Here is a 19,277-nt window from a genome sequence, read left to right on the forward strand (position 1 = left end):
ATGACTAGATATGCACTGGGCCCTCCCCATCTCCCTCCAACAAGAGCCTGGCCCCCTCCCAGACCACTCACCAAGAGAAGCCTGCCCTACCCGATTGTTCACTGCCTCTCCTACTTCCTTCCTAACAGATAGCAAAAGTCATAATCCTTTCTTGCAGCAACTATCTCATATCCAGGTCATGTCAAGCAGAGCTGAAAAGGCTCTAACAGGACTTGGAGTAATGTACCACAAACCTTAGTGGCTTTAGTACCAAATGGTTGTCTACATTGATTCTATGGCACCTGCCTGAGATACGCTCTTGGCCAGCCAATTGTCCAAACAGGGAAACACATGCACCCCAAAACACTGCTAAACATTGTATTTATATAGTGAATAGTCATGTTGCTAATACTAGCCAAATGGCATCACAGGATACTGGAGATGCTGTTTGCTAAAATGAGCCTAAAATATAATCTATGTAAAGATGCTCCCCCTGACTTGGATATATCTCCTTAAAATCCAAGGAACACAGCCAATATACTTTTTGCAAAAAAAAAAAACAAAACAGATGCCTATCTTGAGTTTTCCCCCTTAAGGATATGTTCACAGCCCTGAGGACTATGATGGGATGAGTCCTCCTGTCTTCTTTAGGAGCAGGAAACACTTAGAATAAAATCCATTTTCCTTCCCCTGGTGGAATAGAGGTTTGTTGATATTGTCACCAACATGGTGAAGAGTTTCTTGAACATTCTGATACTAGGAATTTGACCATGAACCTCTTTGTGGGCAATCTGGAGGGATTTCTACTAGACAAGTGCAAGGTGATGCATGTGGGAAAAAAGAACCTGAATTATAGCTACGTCATGCAAGGTTCCACGTTAGGAGTTACGGACCAAGAAAGGGATCTGGGGATCGTCGTTGCTAATACACTGAAACCTTCTGTTCAGTGTGCTGCTGCAGCTAGGAAAGCGAATAGAATGTTGGGTATTATTAGGAAAGGTATGGAGAACAGGTGTGAGGATGTTATAATGCCGTTATAGCGCTCCATGGTGTGACTGCATTGTGTTCAATTCTGGTTGCCACATCTCAAGAAAGATATAGTAGAACTGGAAAAGGTGCAGCGAAGGGCGACAAAAATGATAGCGGGGATGGGACGACTTCCCTATGAAGAAAGACTAAGGAGGTTAGGGCTTTTCAGCTTGGAGAAGAGACGGCTGAGGGGAGACATGATAGAGGTATATAAAATAATGAGTGGAGTGGAGCAGGTGGATGAGAAGCGTTTGTTCACGCTTTCCAAAAATACTAGGACTAGGGGGCATGCGATGAAACTACAGTGTAGTACATTTAAAACAAATAGGAGAAAATTTTTCTTTACCCAACGCATAATTAAACTCTGGAATTCGTTGCCGGAGAACATAGTGAAGGCGGTTAGCTTGGCAGAGTATAAAAAGGGGTTGGACGGCTTCCTAAAGGACAAGTCCATAGACCGCTACTAAATGGGAAAAATCCACAATTTCAGGAATACCATGTATAAAATGTTTGTACGTTTGGGTAGCTTGCCAGGTGCCCTTGACCTGGATTGGCCGCTGTCGGGGGACAGGATGCTGGGCTCAATGGACCTCTGGTCTTTTCCCAGTATGGCATTACTTATGTACTTATGTATCCGTTCTTTATTATGCTGAAAATCCAACTGTTTGAAGTTATACTGTGCCAACAGTTTAAGTAAGACCTTAATAAGAAGGCCTGCTTGCTTGTCTCAGTTAATACACTTCCTAGCCTCTGTTGAATGTGTTTACACTTATTAAAACGAAACATACTGCCAAATACCAAAAAAGGAGCTAAGCGATTTACAATAAAATACAATAAAATAAAAAAGAACTCCATTATAAATAGGACAGACAACAACCAATCATACAAGACTATGCACACTTCAAACCCGCAAGCTGTGTACCAAGGACCACATCATTAACCGGAATCAAAAGCTTGCTGAAAATAATGAGCTTTTAGAAGGGCTTTAAATCTTTGAAATGACATCTTAGAACGTAAAGTGTTTCGGAGGCAATTCCAAAGTGAGGGAGCCAGACAAGAAAAGGTAGTGTGTCTAGCAACCTCATGCCTAGGGTTGGGTATAAGTAATCTGTGTGAATCGAGGGATCTAAGTTGACGGAATGATCAGATTAGATAAGTACAAAGGGGTACCACTCTGGAATTGTCTTCCTAAAACTATTAGATTGGAAGAATCGTATGTTAAGTTTCGCAAACTTCTAAAAACACATCTATTTCAGAATATATTTGAAAGTAATCTGGGATGAAAAAGAGGAACATGGGTAACAAATCATATGTCTGCTTATATAAACTTGTTATGAATGTATTTGTCCACTGATGTTTTTTACTCTTTAGAATGGATGTTTTTAGCTTGCTGTGCTTTCCTGTCAAATTAATGGAGTTCTTATATGTTATTTTAAATTTTGATATTTTATTGTTTAAGATGTAAACCATTCTGGTTTGTGTATGCAATAAGAAACGGTATAGAAAATAAATAAACGATAAACGATAATACACCTTGTGAACTAAAATAAGAATTTTAAAGAGAAAATGGAACTTAATAGGAAGCCAGTGTAACTGATGCAATAAAGGGAATGCATGTTCCCACCTATTAATCTTACAAAGAAAACAAGCAGCGCAATTCTGAACAGTTTGGAGCCTATTCAATTGAGATTGTGGTAAATCATATTACAGCAATCTAAACGCGATATTAGCAATGCATGGAGTGCTTTATGTAGTGACTGAAAATCTAGTGAATGTATAGTATGAAAAGAGCGTAGTTTGGCAAACCTACTCTAATTACATCTGAAATATGTTCAACAAAAGAAAGCTGAGAATCAAACCAAACTCCAAGGTAACAAAAACAGAAAACAGGTTTGAGTGGTAAGCCAAAAAGTACAGGAAAAGTTGTGGAGGTAGGTAATAGACCTGTTATAAAGCATGTTGTCTTTCTGGGTTTAACTTCAGATTGTTACGCAACAGCCAATCTGCCATTGCAGAAAGGCGAGGCTGCAGATCAATGTTTAAAGGAGATGTAGGATAAACTACATATTGTCTGCATAGATGTAAACTTTGATATTAAAGGCTGTATAAGAGTGGCTAATGGACTTAGAAAAATACTGAACAGTAAGGGTGACAGTACTGAACCCTGTGGACCTCCCACCAGTTTATATTCCCTAATACAGTTCACTAAATCTCTTAGAACCACGCCCATCATAATTTTTACAACCAATGTCAAAATTTTAAACTTTGTTCTCTGTCCGTTGGGTAACCAGTGGAGTTCCCTCAATACTAGACAAATATGATCACACAATTTAGTGTCTATAAACACCCTTGCCGCCATATTCTGAATAAGATGCAACTTTTTCAGCAGAGCCTAGAGGTAATTCTTCCCTCCACCCCCAATGTACCAGGGAGATCAAATGCACCAATTCAAAATAGGGATACAAATATCAAATGTTCCATAAATGAAATTGACATTTCTTTACCCCCTCTCCACTTGTTTCTCAAAAGTAAGGACTGTATGCAAAAGCACCCCCAGCACTTTAATCTCCTCCTTTTGGAGTCAGGATCTGCACTCCCAACTGAATCTTTCCTGTACAATTTTTGGGTCTATGCAAACATAGATCTGTCTTTGTATGGTTGATCTTTAAATTGTTCTTCATCAACCAACTTTCCATATCCCAAAACCACTTGCCTTCTTCACTTTCTGGGAAAAAAATAGCTAAAGTGAAACTAAAGAATGTGATTACAAACTTTTGACCAATGCGATTCAATATACTAGTATCAGTACAGGCCAAAGTCACATTTACAATAAACAAAAACAACAAAAAAAAAAACTTAAATGTGATCAGAAAAGCCAACTGGGATATAGTAAATGAATCCAGGGTGGTCCAAAGCTGCAAAACCACTTTTAACTGGAATTTCAAATACTGCCAGCAGAGAAAGTCATGCCCTTTGTGCTCTATCGATTTGGGGAAGGGAAACAGCATACTGTGATGGCACTGATGCAGAACTCCTGCACATGCACAGCAGAACTCTCTCGATAAAACAACTCTAAACTTTGCTTACAATGCTCCTGGTTTTATTGCATGAGGTCATCTACTTGTGAGGAGTTATCCTATTTGTCCTCTGAGAACCTCTCGAAGTTAAGTCAGCTTTTTAAAAATATTTTATTTCCAGCTTTTTAATAATGACCCTAATCTCGTAAAAACCAAAAAAAAAAAAAAATTTGCATAGGTGGTCCTTAGAACATGCCTCAGAAGTCAGCCACTCCCAAACTACAGATTTACATTAGCAGTATCAGCCAGAATACGCCAGACTCTAGAGTAGGAGGGATGCAATTCAGTTGGGTTTTTAGGATTTCTCCAATGAATATGCATGACATCTATTTGCATGTACTGCCTCCACTGTATGCAAATAGATCTCACGCATATTCATTGGAGAAATCATTGAAAACCCAACCTGACGAGAGCTGAGGTTGTACACCCCTGCTCTAAAAAAACATGATCAACTGTCTGTCAAGTCCTTGGTTGGCCCAGCATTTTTCCTTTGTTTAAATCCTCTAACTACTTCACAACAAAAAGCAAATTTAGATATTTAGACTGCTTTCTGATGAAAAATTAAACTAAAAACAAAATGTAAAGGTTTTTAGGTTTTATGCTTATAAGATTCTTGATATATCTATCACCTTTCTGTAGAACAATCAAAGTGCTTTATATTATTGCATACAAATATAAATAAAATTAAATATTTAATTGGGGAACGGCCCAAAATATAACGTTTCATACCTTATTATTTTCTGTGGCTACAGTTGCTCGAATACTATTTGCAGAAAGTAGAACTATCTTTTCATTGATTAACCCCAAAAATGTTGCTCTGGGATGATGCAATGAGAGATTCTTAAAAAATATAAAAAAAAAAATAAATGTTAGTTAATCTGAACAAAACAGCACAGATTTGTTCCTCTTATAGAAAGGATATGAATGACTTACTTGCGCATTCCGGTAAGGTTCTGATTCCATCCACTTCCACTGATATAGCTCCCCTTTACTGCTCACTGCTACAAGCTCAGAGTACAATGCTCCAATGGAAATAAATTTTGTCCCATCCTACAAAAGTAAATAAAGAATTACTTCATAGTTTCCTGATATTCTGCGCATATATGAATATCTTTTGCCATCAGGCCCAATGTTGTAAGTATTTTTTTTTTATATCAATGTTCTCTGTTTTATGTAGAATACTATGTAACATACGTATATGGAAAAAAAGAAAACAGAAAAGTGATGTATAAATCCTATAGGAAAGCAAAATCAACACCTTAGCTCTGCAGAAATTTAAAATATTTATTCATATTTATTTTACTTTTTAAAAATATTTGTGTGCAGGTGGAGCACATCACAACTCTAACCATTTTAGGGGTATGTTTACTAAGGAGTGCTTGCATTTTTGGAACGCTAATGCGCCAATACATTCCTACAGGCACATTAGCGATTGACATGCACGAGTGTTTAACATGCATTAAAAACGTTAATGTGCCTATAGCACACCTTTGTAAACCCAAGTGTTACTGAGCAAATTAAATAGGCCATTTTGGCCTTTATTTGCCATCATCTACATTGCTACTATAAATCTATATTTTACATTTTAGTATCAATAAAACATGCCTTTCTCAGTTTCCTTTAGAATCCAGCGGGGGTGTACAGAAATCTAACTTCTCTAAGGACTTCCCTCTGTTCTTCCTTCGCTATGTTAACATAGTAACATAGTAGATGACGGCAGAAAAAGACCTGCACGGTCCATCCAGTCTGCCCAACAAGATAACTCATATGTGCTACTTTTTGTGTATACCCTACTTTGATTTGTACCTGTGCTCTTCAGGGCACAGACCGTATAAGTCTGCCCAGCACTATCCCCGCCTCCCAACCACTGGCTCTGGCACAGACCGTATAAGTCTGCCCAGCTCTATCCTCGCCTCCCAACCAACAGCTCTGGCACAGACCGTACAAGTCTGCCCAGCACTATCCCCGCCTCCCAACCACCAGTCCCGCTTCTCACCACCGGCTCTGGTACAGACCGTATAAGTCATTCCCAGCACTATCCCCTCCTCCCTACCACCAGCCCCGCCTCCCTATCTTGACTAAGCTCCTGAGGATCCATTCCTTCGGCACAGGATTCCTTTATGCTTATCCCACGCATGTTTGAATTCCGTTACCGTTTTCATTTCCACCACCTCCCACGGGAGGGCATTCCAAGCATCCACTACTCTCTCCGTGAAAAAAATACTTCCTGACATTTTTCTTGAGTCTGCCCCCCTTCAATCTCATTTCATGTCCTCTCGTTCTACCATCTTCCCATCTCCAGAAAAGGTTTGTTTGCGGATTAATACCTTTCAAATATTTGAACGTCTGTATCATATCACCCCTGTTTCTTCTTTCCTCCAGAGTATACATGTTTAGTTCAGCAAGTCTCTCCTCATACGTCTTGTAACGCAAATCCCATACCATTCTCGTAGCTTTTCTTTGCACCGCTTCAATTCTTTTTACATCCTTAACAAGATACGGCCTCCAAAACTGAACACAATACTCCAGGTGGGGTCTCACCAACGACTTATACAGGGGCATCAACACCCCCTTTCTTCTGCTGGTCACATCTCTCTCTATACAGCCTAACAACCTTCTAGCTACAGCCACCGCCTTCTCACACTTTCGTCGCCTTCAAATCCTCAAATACTATCACCCCAAGATCCCTCTCTCCGCCCGTACCTATCAGACTCTCCCCGCCTAACACATACGTCTCCCGTGGATTTCTATTCCCTAAGTGCACCACTTTGCATTTCTTCGCACTGAATTTTAATTGCCAAACCTTAGACCATTCTTCTAGCTTCCTCAAATCCTTTTTCATGTTTTCCACTCCCTCCCGGGTGTCCACTCTGTTACAGATCTTAGTATCATCCGCAAATAGGCAAACTTTACCTTCTAACCCTTCGGCAATGTCACTCACAAATATATTGAACAGAATCGGCCCCAGCACCGATCCCTGAGACACTCCACTACTCACCTTTCCCTCCTCCGAGCGAATTCCATTCACCACCAATGTTCCAATAGAATCAACACTTTAAGTTATATGAACTGCTAAAGTGTTAAGAAATAAAGTTTGTGAACCCTATCTAAAGAATAGTCTGTATTTAAGCACGATTTAAGGGCAATTTTACAAAAGAATACCTGCACAGAGATAAAAAAAAAAAAGGCATCTATTTAAAGCCTCTTTTATAAAGGCACCATAAGCACCTACTATATGTGCCTTTAGAACAGAGGCACCCAGAACCAGCTCCTACAGTGGACAAATTCAAAAGCACAAATTTATACCTGCTCAGACGATAGTGTAAAGTGTACATATAACTATGTGTGCTTGCATATTTTATAAAATGAAAGCATACAACACCATTCTGAGTGTAACCCATACAAAAGCATGCACCATCTTCTGATTCATGTTAAAGCCACACAAGTTTAAACAAGGAATTTTTCAAATATAAAACAGGCTTTTACATGAAGAAAAACTGTCATAAAATAAGGAAATTAGAAACTAAAAAGAGGGTCTATAAAGGTTAAAAGTCTGTATAAGGTGTGGACACAGTTTAAGAACAGCAAAAATATGATTTTATTTTTCTTATAAACCCCAAAAGAGAAAATGAAGAACAGTAATGAAGTATCATAATATTCACTGCAGAGTGCCCAAGACCTTTTATAACGTAAGTACATAAGTATTGCCATACTGGGAAACACCAAAGGTCTATCAAGCCCAGCATCCTGTTTACAATAGTGGCCAATCCAGGTCACAAATAACTGACAAGATCCCAAAGAGTACAAAACATTTTATACTGCTTATCCCAGAAATAGTGGATTTTCCCCAAGTCCAATTTAATAATGGTCTATGGACTTTTCCTTTAGGAAGCCATCCAAACCTTTTTAAAATTCTGCTAAGCTAACCGCCTTTACCACATTCTCTGGCAATGAATTCCGGAGTTTAATTACATGTTTAGTGAAGAAAATTTTTCTCGGATTTGTTTTAAATTTACTACTTTGTAGCTTCATCGCATGCTGCTTAGTCCTAGTAATTTTGGAAAGCGTAAACAGACGCTTCACATCTACCCATTCAAAACCACTCACTATTTTATAGATCTCTACCATACCTCCTTTCAGCTGCCTTTTCTCCAGGCTGAAGAGCCCTAGCCGCTTTACCCTTTCCTCATAGGGAATTCGCCCCATCCCTTTATCGTTCTCGTTGCCCAGTCTTCCAGTCTCGTAAGGTCCTCTTATAATTTTTCACAATCTTCCCGCGATTTGACTTTGAATAACTTTGTGTCATCAGCAAATTTAATTACCTCACTAGTTACTTCCATCTCTAGGTCATTTATAAATGTGTTAAAAATCAGCGGTCCCAGCACAGACCCCTGGGGAACCCCACTAACTACCCTTCTCCATTGAAAATACTGACCATTTAACCCTACTCTATTTTCTATCTTTTAACCAGTTTTTACTACCTTCTATCCCATGACTCTCCAATTTCCTCTGGAGTCTTTCATGAGGTACTTTGTCAAACGCCTTCTGAAAATCCAGATGCACAATATCAACTGGCTCACCTTTATCCACGTTTGTTCACCCCTTCAAAGAAATGTAACAGATTGGTGAGGCAAGATTTCCCTTCACTAAATTCATGTTGACTTTGTCTCACTAATCAATGATTTTGAATATGCTCTGTAATTTTGTTCTTTATAATAGTCTCCACCATTTTGCCGGCACCGACGTCAGACTCACCGGTCCATAACTTCCCAGATCTACTCTGGAACCTTTTTTAAAAATCAGCATTACATTGGCACCCTCCAATCTTCCAGTACCACGCTCAATTTTAAGGATAAATTACATATTAGTAACAGACGCTCTACAAGTTAATTTTTCAGTTCTATCAGTACTCTGGGATGAATACCATCCGGTCCAGGAGATTTGCAACTCTTCAATTTGTAAAACTGCCCCATTACATCCTCCAGGTCTACAGGGAATTCATTCAGTTACTCCGACTCGTCAGCTTTGAATACCACTTCTGGCACCGGTATCTCTCCAAAATCTTCCTTGGTGAAGACCGAAGCAAAGAATTCATTTAATCTCTCCGCTATAGCTTTGTCTTCCCTGATCGCCCCTTTTACCCCTCAGTAATCTAGCAGTCCAACCGATTCTTTTGCCTGCTTCCTGCTTTTATTATACCTAAAAAAAAAATTTACTATGTGTTTTTGCCTCCAATGCAATCTTTTTTTCAAAGTCCCTCTTTGCCTTCCCTATCAGCACTTTGCATTTGACTTGACATTCCTTATGCTAAACACATAAGCACTGCCATGCTGGGAAAAGACCACAGGTCCATCAAGCCCAGCACTCCATCTCCGACAGCGGCCAATCCAGGCCCCAAGAACCTGGCAAAACCCCAAAATTTAATAACGATCAATGGACTTTTCCTTCAGGAATCTGTCCAGACCCCCTTTAAACTCAGCAAGGTCAGCTGCCGTCACTACCTTCTCCGGCAATGAGTTCCAGAGTCTAACCACACACTGAGTAAAGAAAAACTTTCTCCAATTTGTTTTAAACCTACCACATTCTAATTTCAGCTTGTGTCCCCTGGTTCTATTATTGTTAGAAAGCATAAACAACGCTTCACATCTGTCCGCTCTACCCCACTCATTATTTTGTACACATCTATCATATCACCCCTCAGCCACCTTTTCTCCAGGCTAAAGAGTCCTAGCCTTCTTAACCTCTCCTCATAAGGTAGTTGTCCCATCCCTTTTATCATTTTCGTCGCCCTTCTCTGCACCTTCTCCAATTCCTTTATATCTTTTTTGAGATGAGGCGACCAGAACTGAACACAATACTCCAGGTGCGGTCGCACCATGGAGCGATATAATGGCATTATAACATCCTCATGCTTGTTTTCCATCCCTTTTCTAATACTCAACATTCTGTTCGCCTTCTTAGCCGCCACAGCACACTAAGTGGAAGATTTCAACGTCCTATCCATGATGACTCCCAGATCCCTTTCTCAGTCCGTAACTCCTAAAGCGGAACCTTGCATGACATAGCCATAATTCGGGTTTCTCCTTCCCACGTGCATCACTTTGCACTTGTCAACGGTGAACTTCATCTGCCATTTGGACGCCCAATCCCCCAGTCTCACGAGGTCCTCTTGTAATCTTTCACACTCCTCCCGTGACGAGACGACCCTGGATAACTTTGTGTCATCTGCGAATGTAATTACTTCACTAGTTACTCCCATCTCAAGGTCATTTATAAATATGTTAAAAAGCAGTGGTCCCAGCACAGACCCCTGAGGGACCCCACTAACTACCCTTCTCCATCGAGAATAATGACCATTCAACCCTACTCTCTGCTTCCTATCTTTTAACCAGCTCTTAATCCATAATAATACACTGCCTCCGATCCCATGACTCTCCAGTTTCCTTTGGAGTCTTTCATGAGGCACTTTGTCAAACGCCTTCTGAAAATCTAGATATACAATATCGACCGGCTCCCCTTTGTCCACATGTTTGTTCACCCCCTCGAAAAAATGCAGTAGATTTGTGAGGCAAGACTTCCCTTCACTAAATCTGTGCTGACTTTGTCTCAGTAGCCCATGCTTTTGTATGTGCTCTGTAATTTTATTCTTAATAATAGCCTCTACCATTTTTCCCGGCACCGACATCAGACTCACCGGTCTATAATTTCCTGGATCTCCTCTGGAACCCTTTTTAAAAATCGGCGTTACATTGGCCACCCTCCAATCTTCCGGTACCACACCTGATTTTAGGGATAAATTGCATATTACTAACAGTAGCTCCACAAGTTCATTTTTCAGCTCTATTATTATTATTATTATTTTCAGTTGGTTCCTTCTTCCATTTTCTGAAGGATTTTCTTTTAGCTCTAATAGCATCCTTCACCTCACTTTTTAACCACGCCGGCTGTCATTTGGTCTTCCGTCCTCCTTCTTTAATACGCGGAATATATTTAGCCTGGGCTTCCAAGATGTTGTCTTTGAACAGCATCCACGCCTGATGTAAATTTTTGACCCTCGCTGCTGCTAATCTAAGTTTTTTTTCACCATTCATCTCATTTTATCACAGTCTCCTTTTTGAAAGTTAAACGCTTATGTATTTGATTTCCTATGTATACTTACTTAAAAGTTAATATCAAATCTGATCATATTATGATCACTGTTATCAAGCGGCCCCAGTACCATTACCTCCCGCACCAGATCATGTGCTCCACTAAGGACTAGGACTAGAATTTTTCCTTTTCTCGTCAGCTCCTGTACCAGCTGCTCCATAAAGCAGTCCTTGATTTCATCAAAGAATTTTACCTCCCTAGCGTGCCTGGATGTTACATTTACCCAGTCAGTATTGGGGTACTTGAAATAACCACAATCTTTAAAGATTCTACAATGACAAAAGTGTTCAAGGGTGAATATAGACTCCCAATTATGAAAAATGGTGGAGAAAAAAAGACCTCAGTGAAACCGTACACTCCTCTTTTTAAAGGACACGCCTTTTAGTCTTTAAAAAACTCCACTTAAATTACTTTCATACTGTATCTGCCATAGCACCCTTTCAAACACTCATGGATGAAGACACTGCTGCTAAATACAATGTAACGAAAAACAATTACTTATCTTGGATGGTGAATCAAACGTAACTCTTCTTCCACGTATCTGTGCAGTTACTTAATCCATTCCTGCACTCTCTTCATTTCCCGACAGGGAAGCCCTGTTTCGCCACTAAATGGCTGTGTCAGGGGAAACTGTTTCTTGAACACCTCCAAGTAACTAGCGCGCCTTCAATGCATCTTCACAATAGCACCAAGCATTACAGCGATCCAGCCGAGCTACAAAAGGTTTAAGGAGACCACCATGCACTAACACTGTAGTTGTTGTGCTGCATTCTCAGTCTGTTTCCTTTCTGGTTAATGGTTTACGACTTGCAGTTTGTAGTCATGTGTTGTATTGCTCGTTCCTACCCCAGCATCCTCCCAGTGATTCGCAAGTCAGCTTGCTTTGACTCATGCCTTCAGCTGAAACTCATTTTTGATAAATTCCTCAATCAACAGAATGTTTGCCAGATGGGTCTTTTCTTATAACTTTCAATCCTACAATCTTTCCTCCACTATTTAAACTTTTCTTTAAGGATTATTTGTGTTATTTTCTCTTTCAAGTATCACGTCCACCCAGCTCAAGATCTCAGACTTTATTCTCACCTAGGTAAGTTTAATACTCCTCCCTAATCCTAACAAAGACTCCCTCTGATGCTCTTTCGAATGTACTTTGTGTAGAGGCAAACATTTATCTGCAGATCACACTTGGTCTAGGCTTTCGACTTGCTTGTGGAGGGGCTCTTGTTGCTCCAGTGATGTGTTGTTTCTCCACCGCTCACCTCTGAAGCCTGATTCAATGGCGCAATAAACAAATGAAGGGAAGGAAAACTAACTTTCTCTCTTTCCTTTTAAAATCACAAACACTTTTCTAGATTCAATTCAGGCAATATGGGGCTCTCTGATTTTAAACAAAAGATCATTTTCCCTGAAGGATTCCTATTCTGGCACTGGTCTCCCTATGTTATAGGAGCGTTGGCTAAGGTCTCGGCCCAGTCTTACAATACAGCACTTTCTACAGTTTTCCTAATCACTGCAGTACAATGCTTTCACTCATTATTTCAGTCAATCAATTTTTCCAGCAAACTTTCTCAGGCAGAACTTGCTTTTTAAATAAGCTCACAGAGCACTGTGAAAGGCCTCACACCAATTAGACCACTCTTAGGTTAAAACTAGTCACTGCAGACCTCTTTCTCAGCAGCAGCACAATCACCAGTTACTAATTCCAAACTAGACTAAAAGGGGCTGTTTTACCTTTCTTAATCTCGGTCCTTCAAAGCCAAAAACTTTTGCCCAGCACACTTTCTTCTTCACACAACCTTATTAAAGACCATCTTTCTCTGCATTTTTACAAACTTTTCCCTGTTCACACTCTGCAGAGCTGCACATAAGCATCCACTCTCTTCCAAGGCTTGGGCTCCTCTGGCAGTCGTCCAAACAGCTGCTGCCCAGGCAATAGGGACTTGGCTAGGGCCACTTGACCCCTCTTAACAAATCAGCCGTCAGCACACAGAATGTTTGGATTTTTCTCTCGTCATGGAACTTTGAAGAAATCTCCATTTTGAAAGCTATTTTCCCCCCATTATCTTTAATGGGAAAAATAGATTTTGCAATAAAATACAGTAAGAACTGCACAGAATTTTAACAAAAACAATCCATAAATCTATTGCAGTTCAGTGTAATCTAGACCACATTATATATAAATCTGAAATTTTGAAGGCTCTAAAATATGTGAGCCTACCTTTTAAAAAGCCTTCAGACCTTCCCAACCACAAAAAAAATAAATTTTAAAATGGCTCTGTGGAGCTTTAGCACAAAGGTCCCCAGAAAAGCCCAACAAAAATTGAATAAAATTTGAGGTCAAGAGACCTCTTACCTGGCTCTCCTGTCACTCCTCAGGCTGCCCCATCAATGAAACATCTCCGGACTAACCTCACTTGTCGGCGGCTGTCTACAACCAGATGTGGTAGCCTGCCAGGCAGAAAAAAATTGAAGCCTGCCAGAGCCTCGATGCGCATAACCGTGCATGTGTGTAAGCTCCAGCAGGCCACGCCCAAAGCCGGCCATTTTCCTGCCAGCCTGCCTAGCATTCACAGCAGCGCACCTATTTGCTCCTACTGCATTTCGACTACCCTCTAGCACCAACATAGCCTTTATTGGGAAACAGCGAAGGTGGTGATACGAGGGGAGATTACTGCATATAGGGCCCAGATGCGTTGGTGTATATGTCTTCCATTGTACCGCTCAAAAACTCCCCATTTCTCCCTAAGAAAGGTGTGAAAAGTGGTATCCTTTTTTTTTTTTTTAAATAATTTCTTTATTAGTTTTTTAGTAAATTGTACACAACAGTGACCACACGGTCTGATAAATCTCAGATACAACATAGTGCCAAGTTAACATTAACTTATAAACAGGTCACTCCCCCCCCCCCTTAAGCTTTCCTCCCCCCCTACCCTCATCACCCTCCCTCCCTCCCTCCCTAGATGGTAGCCACAATAGTTTTCTTTTTCCTCCTATGGCTCCCATATTATTTTCTGAAATATTTGAGTCAGGCCTTTCCTCATCGCAGTCAATTTAGACATCTGATAAATATAGTCGACTTTATATCCTATTTTTTGCATAGAAGGCAGCTCCACTTGTCTCCATGCTCAGGCCAGCTGCATTTTAGCTGCCGCTAAGATGTGGATCACCAATTTATGCTTCTGTACCCTACACCCTTTAGGCCGCACATGTAACAGACAATATTCTGTCGTGTATATACCCCCTTTCCTAGCATATTAATCACCGCCACAATCTTATCCCAGTATATTTGTACCTTGGGGCATTCCCACCAAATGTGCATAAACGTCCCTTTTTCACCACATTCTCTCCAACAGTTTTCTGAGACATTAGTGTATATCCTATGGAGCCTGTCAGGTGTATAATACCATCTATATAATATCTTATAACCATTTTCCACTAAGGGCTGGGTGATCGAGGATTTCAGCAAAAACCTAAAACTGTTAGCCCACCACTCTGTAGGAAAATTTTTATGGAGAGTAGTTTCCCATCTAGCCACATAATGATCCTGTGGTGAGGTCAGAAGCAATAGCGCCTTATATATACGTGAAATACTTCCTTTTCCCCCTCCTCCTCTCATCGCCCTCTCTAACCCCGTCTCAGCCAGTTCCAGTTCTTCGCGTGCCCTCTTATTAAGAAAGTTCCTCAAAAAATGGTAGTAAACTAGGTCTCTGTCCTCCAGATCATATTCCTCTCTCACTGTTTCAAATCCCTTTACCTCCCCGTCTTCCCAGATCTGTCCCAGCATATACAACCCCTTGCTAGCCCACATCCGATAAGTGTGTTCCTCCTCCCCCAGGGGAAAGCCCGGGGCACCACATATGGCCATTTGCAAGTAATACACTCGCTCAGGGAACAGTTTTGTTCTTATTTGGAGCCAGGTGTTAAGCAAATGAGAGAACCCCATCGGAAGTCTCTGTGCCTCTGCCAAAACTGTTGCTTTCGGTTTCCATAGTATGTTCCCTAAATAGCGAGTGCCCATCCATGCCCTTTCCCAGTGCAGCCACTTCTTAGTGGTATTCGGTGTCCAGTCGGCCAGGACTTTAAGTTGGGCCGCTTGGTAATAGAGATGGAAATCCAGGACCCCCATACCCCCTACCTTTGGTGCCTGATGCATAACCCCTCTACGAACCCTTGGGGGCCTCTTTCTCCATATATAGGCAAAGACTCTCCTATGGAGTTGTTGGAAAAAGGATCGCGGTATCGGTACCGGGAGGGCCGCAAAGAGCTACAATAGCTTAGGTAATATTATCATCTTTATCGCATTAATTCTGCCTGTCCATGACACCGTTAATCCCTCCCATCTGTCCAGTTCTTGAAAGAGCTCTTTAACTTTGCTTGGGTAGTTAGCCTGAAACAGCTGCTCAACTCTATGTGTAATCTGAACCCCCAGATATTTAATAGATTTAGGGGCCCATACAAAGGGATATCTCTCTTATCTCCTGGACCTCTCCCTGAGATGCAGTCAGATTGAGGATTTCCGATTTTGCTATATTAATCTTGAAACCAGACATACGCCCATATTGTGTTATCACCTCCATCACCACTTGCAACGATTTAGTTGGGTGCGAGAGAGTCAGCAGTATGTCGTCAGCAAAAAGCATAAGCTTTTGTTCTTGTTGGCCCCTAACTACTCCCTTGATTCCCTCATGTTCTCTAATTTTTCGCACTAGGGGCTCTATGCTCAGTGCAAACAGTAGGGGGGACAGGGCACACCCCTGTCTCGGTCCCCTAAAGAGCCAGACTGGTCTGGACTGCATCCCATTAATCTTTAGGGTGGCCATGGGTGCAGTATACAACAACTGAATCCATCTATAGAATCTATCCCCCATACCCGTCCGTTTCACCGCTGTATGCAAAAAGGTCCAGTCCACCCGATCAAAAGCCTTCTCTGCGTCTACTGAGAGCAGGAGAACCGGTTCCGTCTCATCCCCCACCTGCTGTATAACATGCATCAGGCATCGAATGTTATCTGTACCCTGTCGTCCTTCAATGAACCCAGTTTGATCTGTATGTATTAATCGTGGCATCACCCCCCTCAGCCTTCGCTACAGAATTTTCGTAAAGATCTTGTAATCAGTATTTAAGAGCGATATTGGCCTATATGACCCGCATTGCTGTGGGTCCTTCCCTGGCTTCAGTATTAATACTACTTCCGCTAGTCTCCAAGAATAGGGCAGTTCAGTCCCTTCATCAAAAGAGGTAAGCACTTTCAATAACAGAGGGGCCAGCCATTTCTTATATATCTTATAGAACCTCATCGGAAACCCATCAGGACCTGGGGCCTTATGATTAGGGAGGTCGGATATAACTTCCTCCATCTCCTCTAATGTTATTTCTGATGATATTCTATCTCTGACCTCCTCCGATACTCTCTGTAGGTCTATCCCCTCAATGTAATTCTCTATTTCCTCCCTTGTGGCTACCCTCTCCTCTTTGTATAATTGACTATAAAATTCCCAAAAAGCTTCGTGTATCTGCTCAAATGTAGTAAGCAAGTCGCCCTTCGAGTGTCGTATTGCAGTTATATAATTACGCTGTTCACGTTTTTTAAGCTTATGGGCTAGCATCCTGCTGACTTTATTGCCAAACTCGAAATGTTCTTGTTGCACTGCCTGCAATTGCAGCGCTATCTCCGCTAACTGCATCTCATTGAGCTGCCCTCTTATCTGATGTATTTCCCTCTCTTGTTGATCGTTTGTGGGGTTAGCCTTGTGTTCTCTTTCTAGCCTTTCCAATTGCCCCCTTAATTTATCTTCCTTATCTTCTTTTTCTTTGTTTAAATATGCCTGCAAGGCAATTAGTTGACCTCTTATCACTGCCTTCATTCCCTCCCAGACGTTCACCGGGTGGACCTCCCCTGTATCATTTAACTTAATGTATTCCTCTAAGCTTTTTTCAATCTCTCCCATATTTTTAGGGTCTAAATAGGAGAGCCTCATTCATACGCCAGTTTCTACGTCTCTTTCGTTCCCCATTTATAGTTACTACTAACCTCACCATACAATGATCGGTCCAAGGGCATGGCTCAATGTCGGATTGTAATATTTTACTCTTTATGGCTCCATCGCCCAACCAATAGTCAATTCTGGAGTAGGATTTATATTTGGGTGAATAATACGTGTAATCTCTCTCTGTCCCATGTATCTCTCGCCAAATATCCACTAACCCCTCCCGTGCGATCCAGCTTCTCAGTGCTCCCCTATCTTTCTGGGCATATCCCGCTGTGCCTCCCGAGTTATCTAATTTTGGGATCAATGTTATATTAAAGTCGCCTCCTATCAAGAGAAGCCCTTTAGCTTTTTTCTGGATTACTGTTTCCAGTTCTGTTATAAAACCTTTTTGGTCTTCATTGGGAGCGTACCCACAAATCAAAGTATATTGTACATTATATAATGAGGCCACCAGCATTAAATATCTCCCTTCAGGATCTCTTATCGTTTCCTGTATGATCTATGGATATGCACCTGATACCGCTATTAGCACCCCTTTATTTTTCTTCCCCTCTCTATTAGAGGCGTAATACACCATGGGGTATTTCTTATGCCCCACTAACCGTTCATGCTCGCGTTTCAAGTGCGTCTCCTGGACGAAACAGAACATTTGCCTTCATTCGTATCATTCCTCTGAACATCTGCTTACGCTTTTGAGGACTATTAAGACCTCTTACATTCAGAGTCACACAATTAAGGGCCATCATGTATATTTACAGGTTGTCTATCGACCAGGCCGTTCCTCACATTATCCCCTGACTCATCTCCTCCCCTTTATCTACCATTGTTTCCCCACATCCTCGCCCACCCCTCCCTCCCTCCCCTGTGAAAAGTGGTATCCTGATATAACTCTAATGGAAATCTCCAACTTCCCCCCCCCCCAATCCACATTCGTGTTAGTCTCCAGTTGCATCCATATGAGAGTGATCCGAGACTTCACATGGGCCAATCTCTGCCACCGGAACTCGTGAAAAAAGGGAACTTGAAAAATTTTAAAAATAATCTATATGCGATTGTGATGAGTGTGCCCTTGACAGGTGTGTATAATCCCTGAGCGTAGGATGCAACACCCTCCACACAGCGACCAAGTCCAATGTTGTACAAAGGAAAGGCAGGCCCCTTAAATAATAACTCAGATATTGAATTGCAGGGGTAGATTTATCCACCTGAGGGTAATATACCATATTGAAATCGCCTCCAAGAATGATGTTTCCCCCATGATAAGGGCTCAAGCAGGTCAATGAGACCTCGGCAAAACTTTTTGTCAAAAACATTAGGGGCATATATATTACATAGTATTAGTGAACGCCCTTCTAGTTCCACCATTGTCAATACATATCTACCTTTAGGGCTATGCTTAACCGATTTGATTTGTATCTGCAACCCTTTACGGAAAAGTATCATTACCCCTGCATTTTTTATTTATCGCCGGGGCCTCTACCATGTTTCCCACCCAACCTTTTTGAAATTTGCAATGCTCTGCCATGGTCAAGTGGGTTTCCTGCAGAAATGCTACATTCGTTTTGTGGCAGTACAAGGCCTGCAACACCTGTGTGCATTTGATGGGTGACGAGACCTCCTCCCCCCCCCCCCCCCCCCCCCCATGTTCCAAGGTATCAACTTAAGTGATCCCAGGATCCCAATTCATTATTGTAATATTGTAATAAAGGGAACCAGAACTTTTGCCTGAGAGCGCCCCCCAGCCCCTGGGCACCCCCTCCCATGCTATGCACATATTCTCCAATTCCACCTTCACATCGTCCCCAACAATTCTGCAAATTCCTAACTTCAAAAAAAAACAAAAAAACTTCTCTCCCTCCCAATCCCTCCCTAATAACCGTACTCTCTCTAGAGAACTGATCACGTCGTAGCCTCTCTCATGCCCCCCTCCCAAGTAGAAACCACTATCATGTATGAAAACTAACCCTTAATATGTCCAGCCAACTTAATATGCAAAGTCTTGGGTGTCTCTCAACTGTTTAGGTTTTTCCCATATACAGAACTAAGAACATTG

The 19,277-nt window shown here is 41.4% G+C and overlaps 1 protein-coding gene across 1 annotated transcript in view; it reads right to left on the minus strand.

The window, feature by feature from the left end:
* UBR5 (ubiquitin protein ligase E3 component n-recognin 5) overlaps positions 1-19,277 on the minus strand; it is a 651,214-nt gene that overhangs the window by 518,360 nt on the left and 113,577 nt on the right. The window contains 2 exon segments of the mRNA XM_030189847.1: positions 4,815-4,925; positions 5,019-5,135. Coding sequence (XP_030045707.1) covers positions 4,815-4,925; positions 5,019-5,135 — 228 coding nt within the window.

Source organism: Microcaecilia unicolor, chromosome 1 (assembly GCF_901765095.1).
Source record: "Microcaecilia unicolor chromosome 1, aMicUni1.1, whole genome shotgun sequence".
Classification (NCBI taxonomy): domain Eukaryota; kingdom Metazoa; phylum Chordata; class Amphibia; order Gymnophiona; family Siphonopidae; genus Microcaecilia; species Microcaecilia unicolor.